Here is a 25,677-nt window from a genome sequence, read left to right on the forward strand (position 1 = left end):
GGCGCATACTTTGAATAAAATATTTGTTATCATTCTCTTGAAATAAATGTGTTTTTTTCTTGAAAAAATACCGGTTTCATATGTATACACCTGGTATGTGTTACTTTATACAAAAGCCATGGGTTAAAATTAGCTAATCATTGCGAATCACGAAAAAATGACTTTTGTGAATTAATTTGTTTATAACATTATTAACGATTTTTTTAGTTACTCTAACTAATTGGAAATTATTTTTAGTTACTTATTTAATTGATTTATGACATTTTTTAATGAATTTGAAAGTCTTAGAAAAAATGGTATCACGGAAAAGTTTACTAACAAAAAGTTGTAACTTTGCTGTTAAATAAAAATTTTACGTTAAGTCGAATTAAAATATCCGCAGTTACTTGTTATAACTGGAAGCCTTACGGTCATTTCTGAAAAAAAATATCAAAATCTGTTAAGAATTGCACTGTCGGTCGATTTTTGTCCAAAAAAGGTGCTTTTTCCCACTGTGCGGCGGAACGTTATAGATTATATGTCTTTTTCGCTTCTTAGGACGTGTGAATGTAAAGAAATTAATAGTAATAGAGACATTCGACGCTTGCGGAAAACATATGAAGGTTTTCCACATACTAGTGTCTCGTTTACTCTAATTTCTTTACATCCACGTCCTTCCCCCATGTAAGAAACAATAAGCAATTGCGAAACTCCTCTCCCCATAAATTGCTCACGTAATACTTAAACAGCCCCTACAGGATTTTTAAGCAACATTTTTCAGTTTTGCAAGATTATAACATTTTAGAAATATTTAGATAAAGTACAAGAGACCTTTCAAAGTTTCAAAAAGGTCGAAAAATAATTATATGCTTGCAAAGGTTTACATTTTTTTAACAATATGTGGATTTTTCAAAATTTTCATTAAAAAAGTTCATAAAGTTATAAAAAAATTAATGAAGCTGTTTAATTAAATTCAGTTTATTTAAAACTGTTGGGTAATTCTTAATTCTATTGGGGGAAGTTTTAAATATGTGAATTTTAATTAGTACCTATATCAAGTAATTTCGATATTGGTAGGAGTAAGCGACATACTGCTGTGAATCCTCGGGAACAATTCCCAGGAAAAGAAGCTAGTGAGAGGAAGCCCCCTATACATCGTGCTGATTCATCACCTTCCTCCGAAGGAGGACAAGAAGAAGTTAGTAGCAGCAAGTGGGCGATACTTCACACTATGGGAGCAAAACGTAAATTTGTATCAAAATAAACTAGCTGCTCGTAGGAATGACCGATTTTGGTTTAAAAAAAGTGCAAATTTTAGGTTTCCAGTACTCGAATATAAGAAAATTGGTCCGAAATGCGTATTCGGCTTTCTCGGCCCGGAAAATCAATGGAGACCGGGAAATTCCCGAAATACCAGTTTTGACCGGGTTATATGATTTTAAAAAATTATTTTTTGAGCAAAATTGAGGCTGTTTGGCACAACGGACATTTCAAATTCAACAGAATGTCGGTCGGGTTGAAAAATTCGCCGGCCACTTTTCAGGACATTATAGATCATTCTCTATGAGGACTCGTCCATGTAATGTCAGTTTAGCAAAATAATTTAAAACGCCTACTAACGTGAAACGAATTCAAACCTTCCTAAGGTAAGTGTGTTACTACCGGAAGTTCAAAAAAATTTTTTCGCATATAGCCAAGCCCATAACCGAACTCACAAAAAGGAACAACCCGTTTAAGTGGTCCACTAAATATCAGCTAACATGGACAAATATGGAGAATTATGATCGCAGCTACGTAAAAAAGTGCCCGATATTATATTATTATATTATGCCCGACACACAATTTAACCATAATGATAAGGTGGCAATGGACATTTTCGGGCCTCTTCCTATCACGGAAAATGGGAAGGAATACATACTCAGTGTACAGGACCAATTGACTAAATACTTTTTCTGTATATCTTGGTCGAAAGTACATGCCTCCCGCATCGTTTTCGGTGCAGGAAGCCTAAGATTTATGCATCGGTAAAGATATACGCGCGCCCTCTTTAATAGCTTTGCTGCTAATAGTAGCAACTGGTACAAACGCCATTTTCATTCGTATACTCGTGTATCGGATGCCTGTTGTGCAGGTTTGTTGAACTTTCGTGAAGTTTTGTGAATTGAGTAATATATGTTATAATATGAATTATAACAATCAGATTGCGCATTCTACTTTATAAGCCTCTTTTAAAGTTGTGGCAAACCCACAAGCATGTGAAATATTGTTGCTGGTGCTCCATCATTTTTGGATTTACACTAAAACTTGTGATACATTGATATTGGGTGCAGATTAAATAACGATAACAAAAGGAAAGAAATATGAGTCAGGAAATGTTCTCGTCTGATGAATCGATGAATGAGGCGGATGTTGAAATTCATTTTGATGTTGAGGCCCAGTTAATAATACAAACAAAAATATTGCCAAAAAAGTTTGCCGACAGATATACGTTACTCTGCGAAACATACCAAAAGTGGCAGCTGGAAAATAAAAATTCTCTGTCAAATGAAGAAGAAAACAATTTAGTTGTTTATTTTAGAAATCTAAGTGAGAAGCTAAACCCTTCTACTTTATGGAGTATATGGTCGATGTTGAAAAAAATGCTGAACACAAGAGAGAACATTGACATCAGCAAATTCCAAAATTTAAAAAGTCTAATCAAGCAAAATTCTAAAGATTACAGACTAAGAAAATCATTAGTTTTGAAATGGAATGACATTATGAAATTTATAAACACAGCTTCAGACTACATATATTTGGCCTTAAAGGTTAGTATTCAAATTTATCAAGTTCTTTATATATTTGCACACAGTTCATGTAGGATTCTTTATATACAGTTTAATACATTAGTATGCTTATGTTTGTTAAATTTCAGGTTATTTTAGTATTCGGCATTTGTGGTGCACTTAGGTGTGATGAGATAACTAACGTTGAAGTGCAAGATGTGGAAGACCTTGGCAATAGATATCTTGTTTCAATTAATCAATCTAAAAACGATTCAGCTCGTCTCATTGAGACCAGTTGAATTCTTTACAAAACGATTTTTTATTCAATACCAAAAAATAAAGTGCAATCGTATGGTAATTGGAAGAAATAAAATTGGTGAAACACCGCAAGAAATAGCAAAGTACTTGGAGCTATCAGAACCAAAACTATACACAGGACACTGCTACCGCAGGATTAGTAATACACTTTTAGCTGATTTTGGAGGGACTATTACTATGCTTAAACAATTAGGTGGGTGCAAATCTCTAAATATTACACAAGACTAGTCATTTACTTATTTTGTATATAATATTGTCCATTATTTACAAATAATTCATGTATCTACAAGTTAAATTCTTTATTGAAGATTATATTTATAAAAATTTGTTGTTCACAGCTTATGTTCAAAACTCTCTTAAAAATAGACAAGAAACTTTTAATAAAATAACCAATAATCAATACAATCAATGACCAAGCACTAGTAAAAACTATCCACTTGTAACAGGTAACGTTATCACAAATAACAAAGACAATTCTAGAAATATTGTAGAAGATAATAACAATTTTTCTGACGATTTTGAAGTAAATGAAGAAGATTTATTATAAATTGAGAGATTGGACGAGTCTAAGGTACAAACGTGCTGCAAAAGTCGGGCAGGTGTACCGGCTCAGGGATCGAACCCCAGACCTCCTGCATGGAAGTCCGACGCGCCATCCTCTGAGCCACCGAGGCTGGTTAAGTTTATCAACCATAATGCGACCAATAAACTCTCTGCGAGCTGGAAAGGACCGGCAACTATACTATAGAAACTAGACAACAATAACTCTATATTATTGTTTAACACCGAAAGAACGAGAATTCACGCTAACCAGATCATGCCTTATTTTTTATAGAATGAAGATCTTAGCATTATTAATGATTCTGACGCAAATGTGGACAACAAAAGGAAATTACGCCCTAATACCAATCAACGGAAATATATTTATCGAAGAAATAGGAACAACCCACTTTTATCATGAAACCTGGAAATTAATGATAAGCATCAATGATACCAATTGATATACACCTTAATGCCTAAAAAGGGTAGGCTTGAAAACAACGGAGTTGAAAGTCTCTACTTACATTTTCTTAAAAGCAGCAGTTTCTCCACATCCAGTTTCCAAGTCTCCTCACAACGAGCCTAATTTTCTCCATCTCTTTGTTTAACCAATACCTGTATGCGTGAGTCACAGTGGGCGAAAGTGCCGATATCCCAAGGACGTTCATGAAAACTTGTTATGTCTCATGCGCGCATCTTTCGATGTTCTCAATTAGTAACTTAGGTTTCCTTTTCTTTTTATATACTGATTTTAAATACAGCATTCCTCCGTATCACTAAGAATGTAATTAGTAAATATTTTATGTTATCGGCCCGCACTTATTCCTAAATTGACATTTCTTATTTTAAAAGAGAGTTTGTAGAAATACCAACTAAAACGACGGCGTTTCGGACTTATCCCCTTTTGATCGCTAGCAGTTTAATTAAAAGCATTAAAGAAATCACCGGCTAGAAAACTGTAAATAAGGAGCGACAGAACTATCACAAAATTGCAGTTTAACATATAAACAGATAGTAAATTAATTAAAATATGCAGTACAAAGTGACAATTCGTGATCATTTCGATGCTCTGAACCCCCTCCCGTTGTCTGTTTTTTGATATCACGTCTAGATTTTGTAAAATTTATTTTTCTAATATGTGATCAGGGCCACCAATTGCGTCACAAGGATGAGTCACCATCAATCTATATAAACCGACTGGCCTCCCGGCTCGAGACCACTCACTTATGTATACTCGTAGCGGAAGCTCTGCGCAAATCTAATAAAAGTCTCCCATAAAGAATTACCCCTAGTCTTCCAAAACCTTTCACCAACCTGTTAAACCTGTTACCCCTTCCCTGGAACCTTTTTATCCTTTTTAAAAAACTAATCGGGTAAAAATCAGGATCACACATATTTTAAAAAATTAAAAGTTTATTGCATTTTATTTCAACATAACACTCTCTTAATATAAATTAATAATATCAATACCGGAATAGCTGATTTCAGCTGATGGTAAAAATAAAATGAAACGACTCTTAGCTATCTCCAAGTTCATATATGTGCACTTGCGCAGTTTTAGTTTGGGTTTTGCGGTAGTTAGTGTGTTCGATAGTTTTTATCTGATTGTTAATGTTTTAAATTAGGTTTTTTGGTTTCTTTTGCTCAAAATATATATCTTGTGACGTGGTATAAAGTACCACGCTCAAATTGGCGCGCAATCAACTTGATTGTGAATATAATTTATTTTGGTGAGCCACACCTGATGGAGCAAAGATTTTTAGGCTCTGTCATGGGACAGAATCCTCAATAGGGACAGCCTGTTGCCGTGAATATTCTGCTTTGTTATGTTCACTATGCATTCTTGGGGCCAGCTGGCACTACACAACACCACACACACACACACACACACACACACACACACACACACACACACACACACACACACACACACACACAGCATCGACAAATTCATGACTAGGTAGTCGCGAATCGTCAAGTCACACACGACACCTCCACTGCACCGTGTTCATCGGAACAGAAAAATATTAAAGAAATAATTCTCAATAATTCCTTGCAGAAAAGTTTTACAAACATTAAATAATTTCATTTTTTAAATTAACTTATTAATTCTGTTAGTGTGCTGTACAGTTAATGTAGAACACTATGTATATAACTTTTACAATCTCGATAAGTAATTATTTTATTAATAATAAATTTTGTAGAAAGAATTTTTACTATTTGTTTTTTTTTTCTATCAAAATAATTTTAGTCTAACAGTACGAAATACTAATTTTACGTCAAATCTTACGTAAGAAATTGGGGAGGGGGTCTCCGAAATATTATGCTTGCTTATACAGGGGGGTCAGGGTCTCAAAAATGACTAAAAATGGGCTTACGTAATAATTGAACGGCCCCTTAGATCCTGTGAGAGTATGCAACGCAATGATTCAACGGCTAACGCCGTGCCGAACGAGTGGCTTCGTATATGATCGGTTTTTTCCGTCAGCTTAAGCCGTTGCGATTTAAAAAAAGAGAGAGCGAACGGTTTCTCTCATTAGCGTTGCGTCAAGCTCACACTACGATTTTATTATTGTACAGTGAACCGAATTATCTAGAGCTACCCTCTTATAACTTGTTTCTATAAGTATGGTACACGCGATCCGTTTGGATTATTTCCGCGATTGGACCTAAATGTTGTTAATGTAAATTGATTTGCATTAGCAATTACACGTATTGAAAATCAGTGTGCGAGCAGCAGTGAATCGCGATAGATCGTTGTCCGATCTTTTCGGATCAATAAAGTGATTAAATCAATAAAGACATTAAATCTTACATCTTACAAAAATTTCTATATAAACGAGTGAGTGATCTGAGTGGTTCTCAAAAATGGTCTTAGTCTGCCAAGTTTTCTATACTTGAAATAAAACTTGAACTTTTCATTATTTCTAACGATTCTTCTCTCTCTATTCCTGATCTGGCAAAATTAAATATTATAAACATAAGCATTAAACAAAATGTTCCTTCGAGCCGGATAGAAGATCGTGAAAAAACATTCAAAAGAGTAAAATTAATACAGAAATGACTAAATTGAGAAATTTTATTAAGTGAAAGCACAGGAACAAGGTGGAAAAAATGACGGCTTGAGGTCACATAGCAAGGATATAAGCTGGTGACAACATCTTCGCACGTACTGTAAGGCAGTCGACCTTCTCCAAACAGTCTGTACTGTACTCTTTCATGCTGTCATTCTTCACTGGATCGGTCTTTCATTATTGTTCACCTGAAGGAAGAAATAACAGATTTGCCAGCTAATATTTGGATGATTGTCAACACATTTAATTTTAGACTTCATCGATTTCTAACCTTCTCCAATGGTAAGATGACAACTTTAATTTACCCATAATGAGCTAGGCTCGTTCTGGCAAACAAAATAATAATAATTCAGACCGTAGTATTTCAGTGATGATTTATTGACATTTTATTAATAATTATGCTCTCGCACACTCAAATTTGCTCGCCTTGTCATAGCACTTTAAAACTAAAGTAAATCAGTTCTTTAGTTTGCAAATTAAGACTTTTTAATGTTAGCTGAATTATCAGCAACTTTCAATTTAAATTGTTCCTTTTGTTTAAATGGATCCATTATTCTCTGAGTCATCAGAGATTTCTCAGACTATTCTACGCACTGAAACCAATTTTAAGCTCTGCCTGTGGACAGGCATAGGGAAGTTGCTACAAATAATCATTGTTGTTACATTTGTCTCACGCCCGGACATCAACTTCATAATTGTGTTAGTTAATTCAAAGCTACCTTTGTAACCTGGCCACCTGTCTAAGTTGGACTGATTTTTAGGGATCCGGAAAACTTGCATTGACTTTAATAGGATCTTTCTTCGATAAGTTGGCCACCTGTCTATCTTGTATCATGGTCACCTTTTTGCAGAATTTTCACATATTCCAACCTGCCGAAGTTGGCCACTATAATTCACTCAGAGCAGTAAATTTCCATTTTCAGACAGATATCGTTTGAAGATTAGAGATCAAATGACTTCAACCTCTCCAGTAGTCTCATTTATCTTATTCCACGATGACTCAGTAAGCTAGTAAGCTACGTCGCCAGCAGATACCCCACTCAAACATCAACGACCAGTACCAGTCATTCCTCACTCCGTCATTGCTCCGTTTCGATGCATACCGTTCTTCTTAGGACGATAGTAACATTCTTAAAACGAAACCTCAACGACTGCATAATGGTTATAAGACGAAAAAAGATGATTGAGTTGAAAATTGAAATGAAGAAAAAAGTTTTTCACTTATTCGATAAAAGATGATTGAGTTGAAAATTGAAATGAAGAAAGAAGTTTTTCACTTATTCGATAAAGGTGATAGTCAGCGGGAAATCGCTGAAGCTTTTTCTGTAGCGAAGTCAACGGTTCGGAACATCGGCATGAACAGGATCGAGATTTTAAGAGCCTGAAGTGAAAACTGATGCAGTGAACGAAAACGAAAATTACGTAAAACTGAGAATGAAGAGCTCAAGAACTTGGTTTTTGAGTTTTTCTGTAAATGTCGTTCTATCCATATTTCAGTCAGTGGACATATGCTTCAGTCAAAAGCTAAAGAAATAGGAGAAAAGCTTGGTATAGAAGACTTTCAAGTCAGCAACGGTTGGTTGGAATTTTTCCAAAGAAGACACAACATTAATTTGCGGATTCTCTGTTGCGAATGAGCAGCAGCAGATTTAGAAGTACCTATAAAATGGAGGTAAAAATTGCCGAATCTATTGAAGGAATTAAAGCCATTGGTCATCAGAAATTATGAACGTCCTTGTGTATTTAAGGCAAAGGGAGTCGATCCAAAAGATCTTCCCATTCCTTGGCGTTCAAATAAGAAGGCAAGGATGACTGGAAATTTGTTTGAAGAGTGGCTCGCCGATTTGAATCAATAAATGGAAAAGTCGAAACGGAAAATCCTGTTACTTATTTATAATGCCAGTAGTCACAATTGTACAAAAATATTAAGCCATGTAACAGTGAAATTCCTTCGACCTAATTGAACATCGGAAGTTCAACCGCTGGAGCAAGGAATAATACGAGCTGATAAAGCTCGTTATCGTACAAAAATTCGACAACATCCTATCACCCTTGCTGAATACTGCGATTCAACAGGATAAAAAAAACAAGAAAAGTACCGCGAGTACAAAATGAGTGACCTTACAGTGCAAAAGAAAGTATATCTCATTCAGTGCTACTTTTCTAGTGGCAAAGTATATAATGAAGCTAGAGTTGCTCGTGAAAGCACTCTCAGCAGGTAAAGTATCTATATTTGCTCGTTGTTGATGTTCTCTGGCATTTTTATTTTATCGCCCTCGTAGAGAATTGCAGTACAATAAAACAATTTCACAAAAATAACTAGCGGAGTGATCGTCAACTTTTCTTCAATATGGCACTCCCTATAGGACTGGGGACTATTCAAAAAGCTGCTCAAGCACTCAACTTGTCGAAGACATCTATCCACAGACTCCTCCGAAATTTCTTGAAAATGCATCCGTTCAAAATAACCATGTATTAATTATTGATAGAAGAAGCTATGGCTAATCTGTTCGAATTCTGCAAAACTATGGCACGAATGTTCGAGAATGGACAGTTTAACGAAAATCAAATTATTTTCTCAGACGAGGCGAACTTTTGGACGGGTACGTAAACAAACAAAACTGTCGTTTCTGAGGGACGGAATATCCTCACGTCAAAATAGTAAAATCACTCCACCCCCAAAAAGTGACCGCTTGGGCAGCCATATCAGTGAAGGGAATTTATCTCCAATTTTTTTATTCGACCGTAACTGGGGAAAGTTAGAAACAGCTACTGGAGGAAAACTTAATTAAGAAATTTCAATTCATGCAAGGCGGAGCGACGACCCACCGCACACAATATGTATCTGAGGCTATACATAAAGTGTCAGAGCGCAGTCCCATGGACACGTATTAGCAAAGTAGCAGACTTGCGGAGTAGGTTATTCGACCAATCAAACGATTGCAGGGAATTAGCTGAAAAGTGTTCCGAAAGTGATAAGTTAGACCCGTGCAGGGACGTGAGAATAGTTTAGCGCCTGCGCTCGTAATGTTTTCGAATATTTGAAAAGTGTTTGAAAAGTGTTTGTACTGCTAACGGAAGGTTAGTGGATCTAAATTCCGAACTGAATTTCTTAAATTCCCTTAATCCTATAAAATTACCGAAATTATCTGAATCCTTGAAATTTCCTAATGTAGCTAAATGCGTAAAATTCTTTTAATTCCTTGAAATCATCCAATTCCGTGAATATTCTGGATTCCTTGAATTCTTAACATTCTTTGCATTCTTTGACTTCCCTGAAATTCCCCGTATTTTTTCACCATTGTATCCTAAATATCCTAAATTTCTTTCAATATTCTGAATTCCTGAAATTCTTTGAATACGAAATTCAGAATATTGAAGGAATTCGGGGGATTCAGAGCATTAATGGAATTATATTAACTCATTAAATTGAAATAATTTAAAGAGTTACAGAATTTGGGTAATAACAAAATTAAAATTTATTTGCCTGAATTTCTTGAATATACTGAATTTCTTAAAATCTTTAAATCACCTGAACTCCTAACATTCATAGAATTTTCAGCATTGCATGCATTCTCTGAAATCTTTCAATTCCTTCAATTTCATGAATGTACTGAATTTCTTTAATGCTCTGAACTTCTTTAATGCTCTGATATCCCTAAAGTTCTATCAATTCCTTCATTATTTCTGAATTTCGTGAATGCTCTACATTCTCTAAATATTCAGGAATCCCTGACAATATCTGAGCTTCCTAAAATCCTGGATTTTTCTTGAATATTATGAATTTTCTGAATTTCTTAAATATGCTAAATTTCATGCATATGCTCAATTTTCCGATTTCCTTGAATATTTTTAATTCCCTGGATCCCGTACATTTTCTGAATATTCTGAATTTCGTCAATTCTTTAAATTTGTGAAAATCTGTCAATTCCTTCAATGTTCAGAAACCCTTGATTTTTCTGAATTCTCCTAATCTGCTAATCAGTGCACTTTATTATCTACCTGTCCCATGACCATAAATTGTACGGTTTACAGATTGGGACAATTAGGAGGCTGCCAATAACGCACCATTTTAAGAAAAAACAAAAAATCAATGTATACAAGAAAAGGCGTCCTTATTGGATGATTTCTACTCCGCACTTCACTCATATGCGCCATGGGATAGACCAGTTTTGATATATGCAGATTACATAACAGCAGAGTATAAAAACTTTCCTTGTGCTATTTATTTAAAAAAGGGTTACAAGAAAATGCAATGAGTAGTAAAATATTTTTCTTAAACTTGGCTAGTCATACCGAATCCCATATTTACTTTTTTTTGCACAAGTTATCTGCAAAAACATAGTAATATTTTATTTTATTATATCAATACTCACCCCAGAATAATTCCCGTCGTTATTACACATTTAAAAAATATATTTTAACCACTAGTTTCCTTTTTCAGTTGTCAAACACTTTTCAAATATTCGAACACATTATGAGCGCCGGCACTAAACTATTCTCAAGTCCCTGCGCGGGACGAACTTATCAGTTTCGGGACACTTTTCAGCAAATTCCCTGCAATCATCTGAGTGGTCGAATATCCTACTCCGCAAATCTGCTACTCTGCTAATATGTATCCATGGGACTGCGCGCTCACATCAAAGAACGTTACTGTGCCAATAACCCCAAAACAATTGAAGAATTGATAGAGCTGTTAGCTTTTCACAGATTACCGTGGAACACACTTTATACAAGAACTTTCTGGAAAACGGAATGTTTGCTTACTATAAATGCTAGAAGAGGTAAAAAAAAGAAACGCACCATTACGTATTAGCAAATATAGTTCTGAAGAGACACTCTACATTGGATAAATATAAGAACAAATATCGTAGAATTTCAATGGTATTCAATGCGCAATCAAATGCATTTCTGAAATATGCGTTTCAATTGCTTTTATTGCGAAAGATTTGTCTCATTTCAATCTCACTTCACGTGGTAAATATATCAGCGAAAAAGGCTATACATTTTAATTATTATTTGGACGATTAAAATTGAAGTTAAATTAAGGGGTCAACCTTATTCCGTCTATCTGCAAGTATAGCGCGCTCGACCTTCCTTTAATAATTTGCCTTTTAATCACTTTAAAAAACTTTAAACGTGTTTTTAATCCCCTGGCTTTCATCATCTGCTTTTTGATCGCTTTAAACGCGTTTTTCTCAAAACAACGTTTTCAAGGTCTAGCTCCATCGGATCTCAAAAACTAATCAACCGAATTTCATGAAATTTGGATCACATATTGTAGACATAATTTGTATCAAGATGACCCTCAGTGGTTTTAAAATTTAAATTGTTACTACATTTTTTTTTGCAAAAAACAGTGAAAAAACGTGTTCTTTTAATACTTTTTCGTTTTTTATTCGCCATTTTTTTATTTTTTGTCAAAAATTACACCCGAGAGTCATTTTGTAGCTGGTGTTATACTGAATCTAAAACATTTTTATTTTTTTCGTTTCGGACAAGCCGTTCTTGAGTTCTGCTGAAGCTACCTAACCTATCCATTTTGAGGCGTTACGTTCAACTGCAGTTTTTGTATTTAAATATTTATAAAAATTAATTTAAAACATTTTTAAATGTATTTTACGACTTTATCAAACCCAACAAGTTACTATTACTATCTATTATAGATTTCTCAACAAAAAAATTGCGAAAGCAACCTTTTTTTCGAGCGTTCAAAGTAGACTGACCCTTTAATACTGTTTAATACCATTAAACAAACGCGAATATTGGAGAAAAATTAATTTTCTACAACGAATGTTGATTTGGAGCAAACCAATGCCATTAAATTGCATCAGGTGAGATCAAAACTTGAAGTCAATTGAATTTTATCTGCCAAATAGTTTATTCTATAAAAAATCACTTTTTTTCAGATATGGTTGAATAATTCCTCTTGAATAACTTAATAAGGTAATATGTAGTTAGTGGGCATAAAATTAATTCGATTAATAAATATTTTTTTTCTAAATAATAAAAATGAAAATTATATTTTTATGCAAATTATAATAGGGTTGTTTCGCGATTTTAGATAAAACATTTTTTTAATACATAATTTTAATCCGAACCGAAGGTGCTTCATATTTTTTTTCTGTTGAGTCGTTCAGCAGAAAAAAATTATTAAAAATTGAAGGCGTTCAAACACTTATTCAAATTGGTGCCACGTGATTCAGAGGTACTTATAATTATCTATTAATGTGATGATGTGTCTTTGATTAAACCCATCGATATATAGAAATGGACCGGTAATGCTATGGGGAGAATGGTAATGGGCTCTAGAGAGAGAAAAAAACATATGCGACGTAGACCTATCTGTTTCTAGATAAAGCTGATTAGTCGAAAATATTTTCGTTAGGTGAAGTTTGGTGCAGCACAGGAACGTGCTTTGTCTCGTGAGTGCCCCAATAATGTAACGTTTATTGTACTTTTCAGAATTGATTGATTTATAATTTATTCCATTATAATTGATAGTAAATAAACATTAAAAATGGCGGTAGCCTGTGTAGTTTGTGGGCGTTGTAAAGACGTTTATATGGGGATATGTTTTCATAGGTAAGTAAGGTTATTGAATATAGTAAAATAAAAAATGTTGCAAGAAAAACAAAACCTCAAAATATGAAGTATTGTACCTATGTAATACAAATGGTTATTTTTTATATTATATAAATATTGTAAATTGCATTTTTATGTTATTTTGTCGTTAGGTTCCCATTAAAAGATGAGAACAGAATGGAGGCCTCGTGTTCTGCAATGAATTTGTCTAGCGAAAAAGTGGCAAAGCATTGGAGACTTTGCAGCGTGCATTTAACCGCAGATTCTTATAAGCAAAAATTCGAATTTTGATCCAAGAAGAATGACTTTTTAACAAAATTGAAGAATTTTCAACAAAATAATTAAATTTTAAACCAAATAATGAAATTTTTAACAAAAAAAGTAAAGAGTTAACCAACAATTTATTAACCGATTTATTAATCGCAAACAATGAACTTTCATAACCAAAAATAATTTGATTTTCTTAGTGGGGTCTACCATTTTAGTTCGTATTTAAGTGAAGAAGCGGGAAAAGGTGGGAATAATTAAATTGATTCTGATCATTTATCGACTAAATAATAATATTTAAAATAAACATTACAGTTCATTTTTAATAGTTTTAAAATATAAGCTTAGAAAACTGGAAATTTTTGTTAAAAAATTAAGTTAATTTTTCCTTGCACACTTTTCGATTTCAGACTATTTTTCAAATTTTTGACAGTTTTTACATTATTTTTGAACTAACAAAACGATTATTATTATTATTATTATTATTATTATTATTATTATTATTATTATATCATTTTCAATCCAATTTCAAGAAGAATTTAAGGTTGCCAAGTTTTTTAATAAGGTAACTGAAGCAGGTTATTTTAAATGAATGTTTTCGCAAATTCAATTTATTATAAGTACAAATTTCTAACGTATTGTTTATCTTTTTTTTTTAATTAACCGTACAGAATATTCAGGCAATACCCGGGGCCACCGATTCACTGGACACAGTCCTGGAATAGATAAAGGCAGCTTTCATCTCATATGATTTTTCTCTCTCTAGAGCGCATTTCCGTTCTCCCCAAATCGTTACCGGTCCATTTCTATCTGCCGATGATTAAAACTAACGAAACTCATGATAAAGAGGTTAGGCTACGGTCTAATGTCAATTCTGACTATTTTGATTTGATAACTTTATTTAAGGTTTATGTGACAAAAAAAGTTCTCCTGTTGTAACATATGAATTAAGAGTCAGTATTACGTTGAAGGAAAACAGTAACTACAATTATTTGTGTATATATCTTCTTTATAGACATTTAGAACTTATTTTGATCATGATATATATTATGCGTGTGTGTGTGTTTATTCGATGGCCGGCCAATGATAAGTCAGTGAGGAATAACATTAAATAGCGAACTGTGAATATTCAATTCATTTTATCTCTGGTCTCCAACTGGACGTAGAAATATTTCATTCTAGCGTATAATCGCTCCGAGACAAACCGTCCTTCTTAAGACGATAAGAACATTCTTGATAACGAAACTTCAACGACTGCATAATGGGTACAAAACGAAAGAAGACTATTAAGTTGACTATTGAAGTGAAGAAAGAAGTTTTGGATTTAATCGATAAAGATAATAAGCCAGCGGAAAATCGCTGAAGCTTTTTCTGTAGCGAAGTCAACTGTTAGGAGCATCGGTAAGAACACGATCAAGATTCTAACAGACTGGAATGAAAACTGCTGCAGTGAAAGAAAACGTAAATTATGTAAAACTGAGAATGAAGAGCTCAACAACTTGGTTTTTTAGTTTATCTGTAAATATCGTTCTATAGATATTCCAGTCAGTGGACCTATGCTTCAGTCAAAAGCTAAAGAAATAGCAGAAAAGCTTGGTATAAAAAAATTTCAAGCTAGCAGTGGTTGGTTGGAATCTTTCTAAAGAAGACACAACATTAATTTTCGGATTCTCTGTGGAGAATCAGAAGCAGCGGATTTAGAAATAGCAGCGGACTGGAAGTAAAAATTGCCGAATTTATTGAAGGAATACGCTCCTGAAGATCAATTCAACGCTGATGAATTCGCATTACTTTATCGACAGGTGCCAAGAAAAAGCTTGGTGGTCAAAAGATAAAAATGCGCCGGTGGAAAGCTTGCAAAAGAAAGGTTAACTTTATTTGCCTTCTGCAGTTCCATTGGAGAAAAATTGAAGAAAAATTGAAATGCTGAACGTCCTCGTGTAAGGCAAAGGGAGTCGATCCAAACAATCTTCCCGTTACTTGGCGTTACAATAAGAAGGCATGGATGACTGAAAATTTGTTTGAAGAGTAGCTCATCGATTTGAATCAACAAATGGAAAAGTCGAACCGGAAAATCCTGTTACTTGTTGATAATGCCATTAGTCACAATTGTACAAAAATATTGAGCCATGTAACAGTAAATTCCTTCCACCTAATATAACATCGGAAGTTCAGCCGCTGAATCAAGGAAGAATACGAGCTGTTAAAGCTGGTTATCGTTAAAAAAAGCTACAACATATTATCACCGTTGCTGAAGACTGCGATACACGATCTCAGTTTCTTAAATCAATTTCAGTCTTGCATGCAGTTCCTTGGGTAAATAGTGCCTGGCAGGAAATTTCACCAGAAACAATTAGCAAATGCTTTCAACGCTCAGATTTCAAAGAAAGAACAGAGGGAATCGATTAAGACGAAGGTCTAGGCTTGGCTGAGGTGATAAATTCTTTTTCACCTGAAATTCAAAATGACGTACTCTCAGTTGATGAGATTATTAACGACGATGTTAAGTTGATTCTTCATGAAGAAATATCTACTGCGCCTGAAGATATTTTACAATCAATTTTGCAGCAAAAAGAACACTCTGATGCCGAGTGCCATGACAGTGACAACGACGAAACAGTGAACGACGATAGTACTCCAGTGCCAACTCATAAAGAAGCTCTACAATATTTAGGACAACTGCTGAGGTACTCTTCCAGCCACCACCCTCAGCTAATGGATAGTTTGCTTAAGGTGCATAGTGACATCGAGAAACAAGTCTTCTCTGCAACAGTAACCAAGCAAATGAAAATTAGTGTTTTTTCTATTTAACACAGTTCTTTTGAGTTGTTTAATTTCTGTAGTTGGTCACCTGCCTAAGTTGGTCACATTTTGATGGAACCGCGGCTGGCCAACAGACAGGTTTTACTGTATATTTAACATTATGAATAAATAAATATATATATATATATATATATATGTTTATTCAATGACACATTAAATAAATCGACGTTTTGACCCGTCTTTGGGCCTTCCTCAAGATGATAAAATTATTACAAAAGTATTTGAAACAAATCGTTCGATGACATTGAAAACACAAAAAAAACGGTTATCAAATAGAACTGTTTACATATTTTTTTATATGTTTTATCTTATGTAGTCGTCCTCTTTAAACAGTTCTACTTGATAACCGTTTTGTTTTGTGTTTTCAATGACATAGAACGATTTGTTGCAGACACTTTTGTAATAATTTTATTAACTTGAGGAAGACCCAAAGACGCGTTGTAACGTCGATGTTCGGTTTAACAAAATAGTTTTCGACAAATATTGCCTGAATGTCTACTTCTTTCAGAACCCATGAATAGCGCTCTGAATTTCCCATCGTAAACTGTCCATATTTATTGTAATCATCTGCGTTTTGGGTATTGTATTTAGTCACGTGCACTCAATCGAAAGACGCCTTCACTCGGAGGGTGCATTGTTGTAAGTTTGTTAATAACCGAGTGTCGCCATCCCATAATTTGGGACTTTCTGCGTCTAGCTATCTGTGTTGGTCCAGGCGTCCTTCCATTTTGTACACCCTTTCTCAATGTCCTTGGCTACGCCCCTCCCGCTCCCTTTTGACCATTTGAGTTCAGTTCTCTCGAGACCTGCTTAAGGGCAATTTCGATATTTGTATTCACTCCCGACTTAAATTATGGCATCATCTCTATTTTGTTGTGATGGTTTCCTATCAGTCTGACTATTTAATATCTTTATAAAACGCATCGGAATAACCAACCGCACGCGCGCGTGTGACTACTGTAACCAACTTATGTTCATTCCCTTATTAATATTTCAGTTGTGAAAATATATACAAATTTGAGTGAATCCTTGTGTCACGTTCTATTACCTAGACATTATCCTTAGAAAATGAAGATTAAAATAATGATTTACCTAATGCTCTAAACAGTCGATTTATTTCATGTGTAATTGAATAAACATATATACATTGAACGTATGACCGAAATAAGTTCTCAATCTCTGTATAGGAGATATATACACAACGAAAAAACGTTCAAAGTAAGGATACAAAATTCTAAGACTTCCGTCTGGAATTTTGAAATTATAAGTATAATTATTAAAACATTTTAAAATCGTACATATTTACGAATTGTTCAGTAAACATGACTACATTTTTGCCCTTTTTCAAAGAATTGTGCTTGAATATTTGAACAATATTTTGCGACTTCTATTTTCGATGTGCACATAATCATAACAAAACATCGGCACAGAAAAAGATATTTGAAAATCGCTGATACATAAGCTGTGATTAGTGAAAAATCCGACCCCTGTGACGTCAAAGGGGCCTTCCAATCGACATCGCGATAGAAAATTCATATTTCAGCATTAAATTAAAAATAATAAACAATATGTAAAAAATGTTTTATGGACGTTTTTGAAATTATAATTTTATATACTATAAAGATCCAATTATTGGAAAAATGATATCTGACTTTGGAAACAACCCTATTGCAAAAATTAGAAAATTAACATATTCACAGTAAATAAATATTATAATACACATAATGATTTTTTCGAAGTAAATAACTTTCGCCGCTTTTCGCATTTTAAGTATCTAAATTTCGCGTATCGCGAAGTTTGTGGCATTCTCGGATAAAACTGAAAAGGCAGAGGATGGCTGAAACTCGCGAACCACGTTTTTGCGTTGTAAATAAGCGCAAGTAAAAGTTTATGATTAAAAATGTTTGCCTACGTCTCACTCTGCTATACAAAGAGAACATTGTATCTCTATATTCCTTATAAATTAATAAATTTGATTAGTTATAAATAAATTAGTAGCTGCTTTTTACATCAGAAGTGAGTTGATCCCAAAAAGTGAAAGAAAACGGCAAAATAATACCTACAATATGAAAAAAGAAAATAATATGAAGTGAAGTTCATGGCAGTGACTACGCAATCAAAAACCTCAGAAGGAAGCAGGAGGCACAATGCTTCTTTAAAATCTTATGGAGCGTTCGCATTAAGCCATACAAATTGAAAGGACCGAACCTCCGGGGGTATACCTGTAAGGGAAAATACGTTGCCAGTAGGGGGGTGACATATTTCGGATGCGTTTTTAAAATAAAAGAAGAAATATGGTGAAATATTGTTTCGTAGTAGGGTGTAAGACACAAGATTTTTTCGGATTCCAATAGGTTCTGAAACCTGACATAAGATGTTTAATTAATAACACTTGTTCGCTCTAAGACGGACGATAATGTGTGGTACATTTGTAAACAGGAAGGGCACACAGAACCGAACGTCTGAATATATAAGAAAATGTACATGCTGCTAAAAAACCTAGCACATTTTTGACATATGCTTCCGACGGAAAAAGTGAACAGCGCGACAAAGCAACCACAGGGTGAATCTAACAAAAAAGCCGTTAATTTCATCATCAGGCGTCCTAAACTGGGAAACGCTAACTGCCTTCATTGATATTCAGAGCAAATGTTCATTGATCACGGATTGACTATGTGCACGTGTAAAACTAGCGCCGGAGCTAGCTACGTAATAAAGTATTATTAGAAGAATTGTATTAATATTTGACCAAAAATCGAAATAACGGAAAAGAAGGTAAGTAACATTCGTTTCAAAAACTAGTTAAATCATTGTGGAATAGAGAAAGGACAAGTTCTAAAAAATAAGAATTTTACAAATGAATGTTTGTTTACGCATCGGTTTCGACTCGATCACTTATTCTATAAATTTTACACAAGCGATCATCGAAAAGGCGGAACAATTGGCAAAAACTAACATGATAAAACTGCAAGAATTAAAATCTAAGGGGATGTCTAAAATATACAGCCGTGTCATCAGACAAACTTCAATAAATTTACCAGCGTTGAATATTCATCATCATATTGAATATAAATCATACCAGCGTATGAGTAGGGAAATCAATTATTCATTCATTTAGCATGTTCGACTAGTCATTTTCATTATTACACTCAGTGTGACTCAGTGTGGCTCAGTGTAGCTTTTGCACGTACGAATCTATTATTAATATTTATCAGGTTGATGGAAAACGAAGAGTTGTCGACACTCAGTGCACTTGCTGCGTCGGTGCCGTTAAAAGCTGCAAGCACATCTCAGCTACAATTCATTACATCAAGAGCAATCGGAGTGTGACAATAACAAGTTTGGGGCAAGAATGGGGGGCACCGTCAGCTTCTCATTTCGCGAAGGAAATATGTTCCAAGGTGTCGAGATTATCTTATCTATTTCCAAAAAAAAACGATCACCTCCAATTGTTTCTCCTGCTCTTTTAGAAATTGGCGATTTTTCTGACATTGCGTGCCCTTTGCGTGACATTTTCATTGAAGAAAATCGCACTGCTGACGAACGGGATTGTCGATTGGCTTTGGAAAGTTTGATAGACATGTGCGTGCAGTCACTTGAAAATGAGAACTCCGAAGCTTGCATCCTGCAATTGATTAATATACAAAGAATTTTATAATAAGTTTATCGTCATGGCTGAACATCAGGTAATCAACCTTTGTTTATAAACAACGGAGCAAAGTGAGTGTGACGAATGGCTCAATGCTCGAGAATTTAGAGTGAGTGCCAGCTCTAAGGCACACAGAATCAAAACTATGATACGGAAAAAGCGGATGATTTAGCTTACGTTTTTTGAAATGGGAAAGTAGTCAATAGCGCGAATTTTAATTTCGGGATAAAAAATGAAAAAAGCAATCGAAGAGTACAAGAAAATGTACAAAGTTCAAGTTTCCTCTGTAGGTGTGTTAGTTAGCCAATCTCAGCCTTGGCTTTGTGCATCAGTCGATGGAATTGTTTTTTGTGATAATTGCGTGGAAAAAATTCTTGAAATAAAGTGCGCCGCAAAATGTAAAAAAACCCACTATTTAACGTCGAGGAAAAGAAATTCGAGGTGGCTTATTTGCAAACACTTCATGGAAATGTGGAGTTGAAAAAAAGCCATCAGTATTATACTCAATGTCAGGTACAAATGTACGTTTGTCGTACGACTATATGTCATTTGCTCGTATGGACGCCAATTGACAACGCTACAGTTACAATAGCCCCACTTGTTCATTTTGGGGCCATTTTTAGCTTTAATTGTTGTTTTTTCGACAACTTGTGGCACTCGACCTATGAACCACGTGGAAAATGAACTTGGTCGCATGAATGTATTTACAAGTTTCGCCAATGCGAACGCTGCTTGCACTCATCTTTTTAGATACGCCAGATTTCTGCACTTGGAACCAAAGGCGCTACCTAAAAGTATTATTTTCTCAGTATTCGTAGACAGAGAAATAACTGTTCACGTGTTAATTCGTTGTAATCGTTGTTGAACTTTCCAGATAAATCATTACATTTAAAAAGAAATTCATATTCCTGAGAGAACAATCACATATTTTTATTCAACATTAACTAACTATAGTACTACAGTTTTTTTAATTAAGGGTCCGCGGTCTAATCCTGTTTACTGAAATTTTTTTGAACCCGATTTTTTAATTTTTTCTGGAACATTTGTATATGCATTTAATATCCCCCAAGCGAAACGACAAAATTCCTGTTAGTTTTTTAAAATGGATTTTCGGAAATCGAATTTTAGTATCTAGAGCATAGATCCGCGGTCTAAACCTGTTAACTGCTTATGGAAGTGTGCGTCGGAAGTTTGTTATGGCTAGTTTCACGTCATCTTCGATGCTGTCATCTACAGGTCGCTGTAAAGACGAAGGTGAACCACGCGTTTCAATTATTAAAACTCAGCAAATTTTTGCAAAACACTATTTTAAATTTTTGCAAGCACATTTATGTTCGGCTCGCGATTCCAGACATATTGACATATAACACTTGCCCAGAGCTTGAAAAACAACGCAGAAACATGCGAGCCCGGGAAAAACAATAGAAAACCATATGAATACAATAACATATGTATAGCTTTAGATTGTCATATAACGTTCAATTTTGATTCAAATGTTATAAAACTAACATGTATTATTTTTCTCTGGCAAATGAACAAACATTTTTTTACAGTTTCAACAAATATTGAAAATTGCAAAAATAATAACGATTTTCCTTCGCCGTCTAAAATTTCTGAAATGTCAGTTAACACGTTAAGACCGTGGATCCCTCAAATATTATTAACCTCTTATATCCATACGAGCCTGGAGTTATCATAGCAGTCATGACACATTGAAATTCACTGTGGCCGATCATTGTTAAGGTTTTCATACTGCCTTTAATTGAAAATCATTTCGCGAAAGAAGTTTCTTCGTATGCTTTGGACCATTTTCTTGGTTGCAAAATGTTTTCGCATTTTTGATTTTGTTCATTCGGAACAAATTGTATTTCTATTGAACCTAGAGTGGTTAAATATAAAGTGTTGAAACTATTTATGTTTTATTATTGTGCTGCGCAGAATGCTTATCAGCATTTTTGGATCCTGGCTTTTCTCTTTCAGAGACTTCGATAAACATCGTTATTAAAAATTTAAACAATCATACTAACGAAATTCGACGATTATCTGCCGTTGGAAAATGGAATGTCGAATTAAAAGTCCTGAATTAATTCTAAATAATAAAAAGCAATACTTTCTACGATATAAATATTGTTGATCAAACTTCAAATTTCAATTCTAATGTAAAAACATACCCAGAAAAATTCCATTTAGGTCAAAAGGATGAATGAAGAATACGTCAACTTTTTTTTTCATACTCAGAATTCATTTCTTGCTGTCACGCAGTAAAGAATGACACTTTTTAAAGGAAAATTCGTCAGACAAGGCAGTATCATTACCGAAATGTTATTCTAAATTAACGAATCAAGATTTTTGGTCACTTTTCTAGTTAATTAAGATTATCTACTGTTAATCTTTATTTACCGTAGAATGTTCTCCCCTAATTTCTCGCCACAAGGCACTTCGGAATTAGAGCGGAACGTCCGAAAAATTGTCAACGTGGTCTATGGCTATAGAGATTGGAGGATAATAGAGCGTTTCCTTACATATCAAAAGAATTTAATTTATCGTGAAAAAACAGCAATTTTATCCTTCAATGCTTCAAAAGCAAAAATCCTAAGCTTCATTTGAGATCAAAAATTATGTTTTAAAAGTGTGGAACATACAAAAAATATCTTTTAATTTGAAAAATGAAGGTGAAATTTAAAATAAAAAAAACTTTTTCCGAAAATTAAACCTATCTGAAAAGCCATTGCGATTTAAATTTATGGTAAAATGTATGACTTTTTAAAGAATGCAATGTAGATCAATAAACCAAAGTTAAAAGCTCAAGAATTTCAATTAAAATCTAGACGCATAGCCTCCTAAAATTAAAAAACGAGGTTAAAATGATTGATTTCGGTACTATTGACAATTTAATATTGCTTAAATAACATAACGTACTTCTCAACAAAGAAAGATAACCAATTTTTTAAAAAATGTGTCAGAACCTATGTATAATAGGATGGCCCTTAAATTTTAAAACCCTTTTATGGGGTTCCACAAGGGATTCTTTAGGTACTCGTAAGTGGGTCTTAAAATTGTTAAATATTGAAAATTCTGTCAGATTTTTATTTCCTGAAGAATTTTAAATAGGAACATGTAGCATAAGTTATGTTTCGCATTTTAATCACATGTTGCGAAGTTGTATATTTTCCACGTTAAATCAATGCGAAACTTCATGTTCTTTGGGGCTATGTTTAATCACGAAGATCACGAAGTACTACAGGAAAATGAAATTTAGTCATAAATTTTGTTTGAATGGGCGCTCTCGCCTAAGAATAAATCTCTCCTCGGACAAAATCAGAGGACGGACGATCGCAAACAAGCGACAGGTTACATACGTCGCGTGCGGTGCGATCTACTTTTAGTACTTCGTGGGTTTAATATTAACTGATTTTACTCAACTTTAGAGATGATTCTTTTGGGCACTCGAAGAAAACTAGGGGGATGAGAATAAAAAATATGATTTTTAAAAATAAGGGCCACCTCAATGCATAACCTTGAAAATTGCCTTAAGTTCTAGCCGAAATGCCGGTATATTGTCATGACATGTCGTGAACAAACACAATATATGGAATTGAATGTATGACCAACAAAACAACTTTTTTCCATTTCTTTTTTTTAAACACTCACTTAAAAAAGTAAAATAAATCTAAGAATACACAAATGATGAATGTTTCAAGAAACGTGACCTATTAAACATCCGATGCATTCATATCAATGTGATATGAAAGATTAAATACGCAAGCGCAATTAAGTCTATGCAGTACCAATCAGATCCAGCCCCCCCCCCCCGTATATCTGTAAAAGAATAAGCGAAAGTACTGAGCATCTACGTGTAATTTTCTATATGCATAGAACACGGAAATTTTGCATATCTGGACTAGTTTATCTATCATAGATTTTTTAAATTTAAGTCCAACATAATTCTAGTAGGACTGTATCCTATACACTTCAAGAAAATTTGAAAACTTCTCATAAAATTTCAGCTCAAACCAAAATCGCAAGATCAGTGCATGAAATTGTCACTTGGCGAAATTTCAAAAACACTGTATAATAAACCAATTAAAAAAACTGAAAGACAATGAACCTGGAGATTTTCCACTTGAAGCCCCTCTACTTGCATCGGTGTGAATGTAAACATCTGGGATGAAATTCAGGCATACTCCTTTGGCAGCTTCGACTAGTCGATTTGAAATAGCTGGAGAGACTCTTAAGCTGCAGGCTACACCTCTGATTCGCTTCACCAGTCCGCTGTCTTGAAGCTACAACATTAATATATTAAAATGTCTTAAATTAAAACTCAGCGACTTGATTTCGAGTTCAGGAATTTGTGTTGCATTTTTTCACCAACATGCTACATGTTTTAAGACAGGAAAATATGGTTTACAAATAGGAGCAGGACCAATCAATGAGACTCAAAAGCGTACAAATATGATTACGAATATGAATATCAAACCTGCAAAGTTTTGAGGCTGCGAATGACGTCGCATTTAAAATGAACTTCTCCACCTCCCAAGGGAGCTACTCCCCTCTTTTTAATAGTCACTTCAACTTCATAACCCTCTCCAAGAAATCTTTTTAAAACTGGAATTCCTGAAGCCTTTACCCTGTCTATTGTTGGATCTGTATTATAACAAAATAAAAATTTAATTAAAAACATTCTTCAACATGAATTAAATTTTTTTGACTCTAGAAATATGAAATTAGCTCACCTATTGTATTATTCGTGATTCCTTTAAACTTTATATTTAATGCTGATTTGCAAAATGGAGCTAGTGCCATTGCTACTTCCAGATAATAAGTAATACTTCGTTGTAAGCTACACTCGTGCTCAAATTCACCTCCTTCTAAATTTCCAGGTACATAATACAAAGATGTACCTGTCTCGTTTACCTCTGCTCTCATTCCATTTGTAATTTTGCGAAGAAATGTAAGCAAACTGAGTTCGAAGTCTGAAAAATTATTATTACACATACATATTTTAGTTATATTTGATTTCCTGTTTTCAGATTAATGAGTTTAAAGTTGCTTCAAGTTACGATAAATTTAAGCAGGGTACATTCCCAAGTTAGAAGGTTAAACGAAAAATGGGTATATTTAAGCATTTTGAAAATTTCATATTTTTGAGACTACTTTTTTGAAATTCAAAAATTCTCTGTTCGAATATTCATAGTATTCAAAAAGTCAAACAATGGATCATAATGGCTTTTTTCATAAAATCAAAAAATACCAGAGTTATAGCATTTACAAAATTCCAAAAAACTCACGAAAATCAACATTTAAGCCAAATAACGCACGATATAAAACAAAGTCAAGAAAAGAAAAATGTTGCTTTTCGAATGCCCGACAAGATTATCATAACAACTTTTTGAATTTTCTTGAAAAATCAAAAATTCAAATTATGACGGCATACAAAATAATGAAAAATACAAAAAATATATTTTTCGGTCAAACTGTGCAAAATACGTTAGGAGATGACAGAACAAAAATTGTGCATTTGAAAAAGATCTCATCACATTCTCATAGCAAGTTTTGTCTTTTAATTTCTTTTTCTAATTTTGACAGCATACAAAATAATGTAAAATCCAAAAATTACATTTTTTCATGCAACAATTTCAGAGTATTTCAAAGGTTCTCAAATATATAAATGCATTTT

At 34.0% G+C, this 25,677-nt stretch overlaps 1 protein-coding gene across 1 annotated transcript in view; it reads right to left on the minus strand.

Annotated features, from left to right (window-relative positions):
• Positions 1 to 24,972, minus strand: part of LOC117177701 (RNA 3'-terminal phosphate cyclase-like protein) — an 88,545-nt gene extending 63,573 nt beyond the window's left edge. Inside the window, exons 1-3 of the mRNA XM_033368575.1 lie at positions 24,734 to 24,972; positions 24,478 to 24,644; positions 24,109 to 24,283 (exon numbers count right to left, since the gene is read on the minus strand). Coding sequence (XP_033224466.1) covers positions 24,109 to 24,283; positions 24,478 to 24,644; positions 24,734 to 24,926 — 535 coding nt within the window. The 5' untranslated portion in view covers positions 24,927 to 24,972. The remainder of the gene's footprint in view (positions 1 to 24,108; positions 24,284 to 24,477; positions 24,645 to 24,733) is intronic.
• Positions 24,973 to 25,677: the final 705 nt, after the last annotated feature.

The sequence above is a fragment of the Belonocnema kinseyi genome, chromosome 8, assembly GCF_010883055.1.
Source record: "Belonocnema kinseyi isolate 2016_QV_RU_SX_M_011 chromosome 8, B_treatae_v1, whole genome shotgun sequence".
NCBI lineage: Eukaryota > Metazoa > Arthropoda > Insecta > Hymenoptera > Cynipidae > Belonocnema > Belonocnema kinseyi.